Below are 2,951 nucleotides of genomic sequence, written 5' to 3'. Positions count from 1 at the left end.
CTTGCGAAATTGTTTTTAATCAAAAACCGAACTATGACTTAATGAAAATTTTTGGTTGTTTAGTTTATTTCAAAAACACAATGACCAACGAAGATAAATTCGAAGTGAGGGGGAGACCATGTATGTTCTTAGGATATCCTCAAGGAATAAAGGGTTACAAAATATATTATTTCAAAGAAAAGAAAATCGTATTCTCAAGAGACGTAAAGTTTGTTGAAAATAAGTTCCCCTTTTAGATCACTGAACAAACCTCACTTGAGAACATACGAAGTCAAGATAATGACTTAGATGATCCTTTTATGTGTGATACTCCAGTAAATCAAAACACTCATCAAATGAGTGGATCCAGCGACCCTCAAACTGATCATGAGTTCTTGGGCCCTGAGTCCATTAGTGATGGGCCAACTAATATTGACAATGAGGGGCCAGACTCAAATCAAATCCCATTAAATACACATGTTGATGTTGTAAATGACATGGAAGAAGAAAACGTGGAAGAATCAATGGAACAAAGTGTTAGGTCCAAGAGACTTAAAATGCAACCTCGATACTTGAATGATTTCGTGGTTCATCTTCCCCCTTCGGTCGACAATGCACAAACAACATCACATCAAGGCTCCTCCACGATACATCCTCTTACCAATTTAGTTTCATATGAATGTTTTTCTGAAACTCACAAAGCTTTTTTGACGGCCATCGATTCACATGATGAGCCTAAGTATTTTTATCAAGCAGTTAAAAGTGAAAAGTGGAAGGAGGCTATGAAGAAAGAGATTCATGCTCTTGAAGCAAATGGCACGTGGAAACTTGAAAATCTTCCACCAGGAAAGCGAGCTATCGATTCTAAATGGGTATACAAGATCAAATACAAGCCTAATGGAGACATCGAAAGGTATAAAGCTCGTCTTGTTGTGAAAGGATTCACTCAAACAGAGGGTGTTGATTACCACGATACTTTTGCTCCGGTAGCCAAACTGAGCATTACTTGCTGTGGCAGTCAAGAATGATTGGCAAATTCACCAATTAGATGTGAATAATGCTTTTTTACATGGTGACTTAGATTAAGAAATCTATATGAAGATTCCGCAAGGATTTTCCAAAGAAGGAGAAACACGTGTGTGTCGATTAAAGAAGTCAATCTATGGCTTGAAACAAGCTTCACGAAATTGGTATCACAAATTTACACAAGCGCTCATTGCTCTTGGTTTTTGTCGATCTGAGGCGGATCATTCTTTGTTCATGTATAGACATAAAGACGTTTTGTCGCTGCTCTAATTTATGTTGATGACGTCGTCTTAGTTGGGAATGATACTAACAAGATGAAACAAACTAAAGAATATCTCAATTCAAGGTTTAGTATCAAAGATCTTGGCAACTTGAAATATTTTCTCGGTATTGAAGTTGCGCGGACTACTGAAGGTTTAATTTTAAGTCAACGGAAGTATATCCTGCATATTCTTGCTGACTAAAAATTTTATGGTTGTAGGCCTAGTGCTTTTCCCATTGAGCAAATCATAAACTTGATAGATGTGAAAGTTCTCCAAAAAAATGATGCTAAGAGTTATCGTCGTTTGGTTGGTCACTTACTATATTTGCAAGCAACACGACCCGATATCACGTACTCAGTTAATATTCTTTCACAATTTGCCGATGATCCTAGACAACCTCACCTGGATGCGGTTCATAGGGTGCTTCGTTATTTAAAAACAATAGTAGTTCAAGGGGTTTCATTGCCACGTGATGGTGGTTTTGATCTCTCGGCTTATTGTGATTTCGATTGGCTTGGTTGCCCCTACACCCGGAAATCTCGAACCGAATATATACTTCTCCTTGGTGGAGCTCCAATCTCTTAGAAAACCAAGAAACGGTCTTTCGTATCTCGCTCTTCAGTAGAAGCGGAATATCGGTCCATGGCTTCCACGGTAAGTGATTTTTTGTGGATTCGTTGGCTTCTTAAAGACTTCAACATTCACACCATTGAACTTACTCCTCTATATTGTGATAATCAAGCTGCACGACATATCGCTAATAATCCAGTTTTTCATGAGCGTACAAATCAGGTTGAAATGGATTGTTATTTCGTCTGAGAACGAATTGATTCCAAAGAAATTCGACCTTTCCCTATCGGCATGAAGACGCAAATTGCTGATCTTCTTACCAAATGATTAGGAGCTAAACAGCTGCGGTTCTTGCTTGACAAGCTGGGCACTTGAAACCTTCATACTCCAGCTTGAGGGGGAGTATTAGAGTCTGAATATATCACGAGACTTACTCCTCAAGAATAGGACTAGAATTAATTTATTCAGCTTCCTTATATGTTTAGTTTCCTTATCAGTATTGGATTTCTCTATATAAATAGTCGATAGGTTTATTCAATAAAATTCAATTTAATCGATTCATTCTATCACCACTAAATTTATAGAGCAAGGTGTGTACAGGGTCCATTCATCTTATGAAAGAGCTGGGGATGGGGGACCGAATTCATTGTGAAGTTTAATGAATGTAAGTGTTAAGATGGCAACACGAAAGATTTCCTTTCGCCCATGGCATTGCTTTTTGTGGACATCTAGGTTGATTCAAGGTTAATGGTGATAGTAATTACACAACTACGAGGAGGAGAAATCAATACACATATTCATTTCATTCACCTACAAATCGGCGAGGCATATTGGAGAGATCCAACTTTGATCATTCATGCGGATTCATCAAGACTTATCACGCATAGGGTAATGAGAAATGCAAGACATATACTAGATGAGATGGATGAGCCTGCAACAGAACCTATCAAGGACCGAAATATCGTGTTTGCGATGCAACTGGTCATAACAGAAAAATATGTCCTAGTAAAATAATATTTATTTGGTTAAGTCATTATCAGTGTTTATTTATGTAACACTTGTGTTGTATTTAATGAAATCATTTCATTCATGTTCGTATTTACTTGTGAAATG

The 2,951-nt window shown here is 37.5% G+C and overlaps 1 protein-coding gene across 1 annotated transcript; it reads left to right on the top strand.

Moving 5' to 3' along the window:
* The first annotated feature begins 1,074 nt into the window (after positions 1-1,074).
* Positions 1,075-1,853, top strand: LOC139841196 (secreted RxLR effector protein 161-like). The gene is made up of 2 exons (XM_071831424.1): positions 1,075-1,241; positions 1,487-1,853. The coding sequence occupies exons 1-2, from the start codon at positions 1,075-1,077 to the stop codon at positions 1,851-1,853; spliced, it is 534 nt and encodes a 177-aa protein (XP_071687525.1).
* Positions 1,854-2,951: the final 1,098 nt, after the last annotated feature.

Source organism: Rutidosis leptorrhynchoides, chromosome 4, assembly GCF_046630445.1.
Source record: "Rutidosis leptorrhynchoides isolate AG116_Rl617_1_P2 chromosome 4, CSIRO_AGI_Rlap_v1, whole genome shotgun sequence".
Classification (NCBI taxonomy): domain Eukaryota; kingdom Viridiplantae; phylum Streptophyta; class Magnoliopsida; order Asterales; family Asteraceae; genus Rutidosis; species Rutidosis leptorrhynchoides.
This window is presented reverse-complemented; position numbering and strand designations above follow the sequence as displayed.

Coding starts and splice junctions, on each gene's coding strand:
- LOC139841196 (XM_071831424.1), top strand. CDS start 1,075: ATGAAGATTCCGCAAGGATTTTCCAAAGAAGGAGAAACACGTGTGTGT. Junction 1,242..1,486: donor GCGGATCATTCTTTGTTCAT/GTATAGACATAA, acceptor TTATGGTTGTAG/GCCTAGTGCTTTTCCCATTG.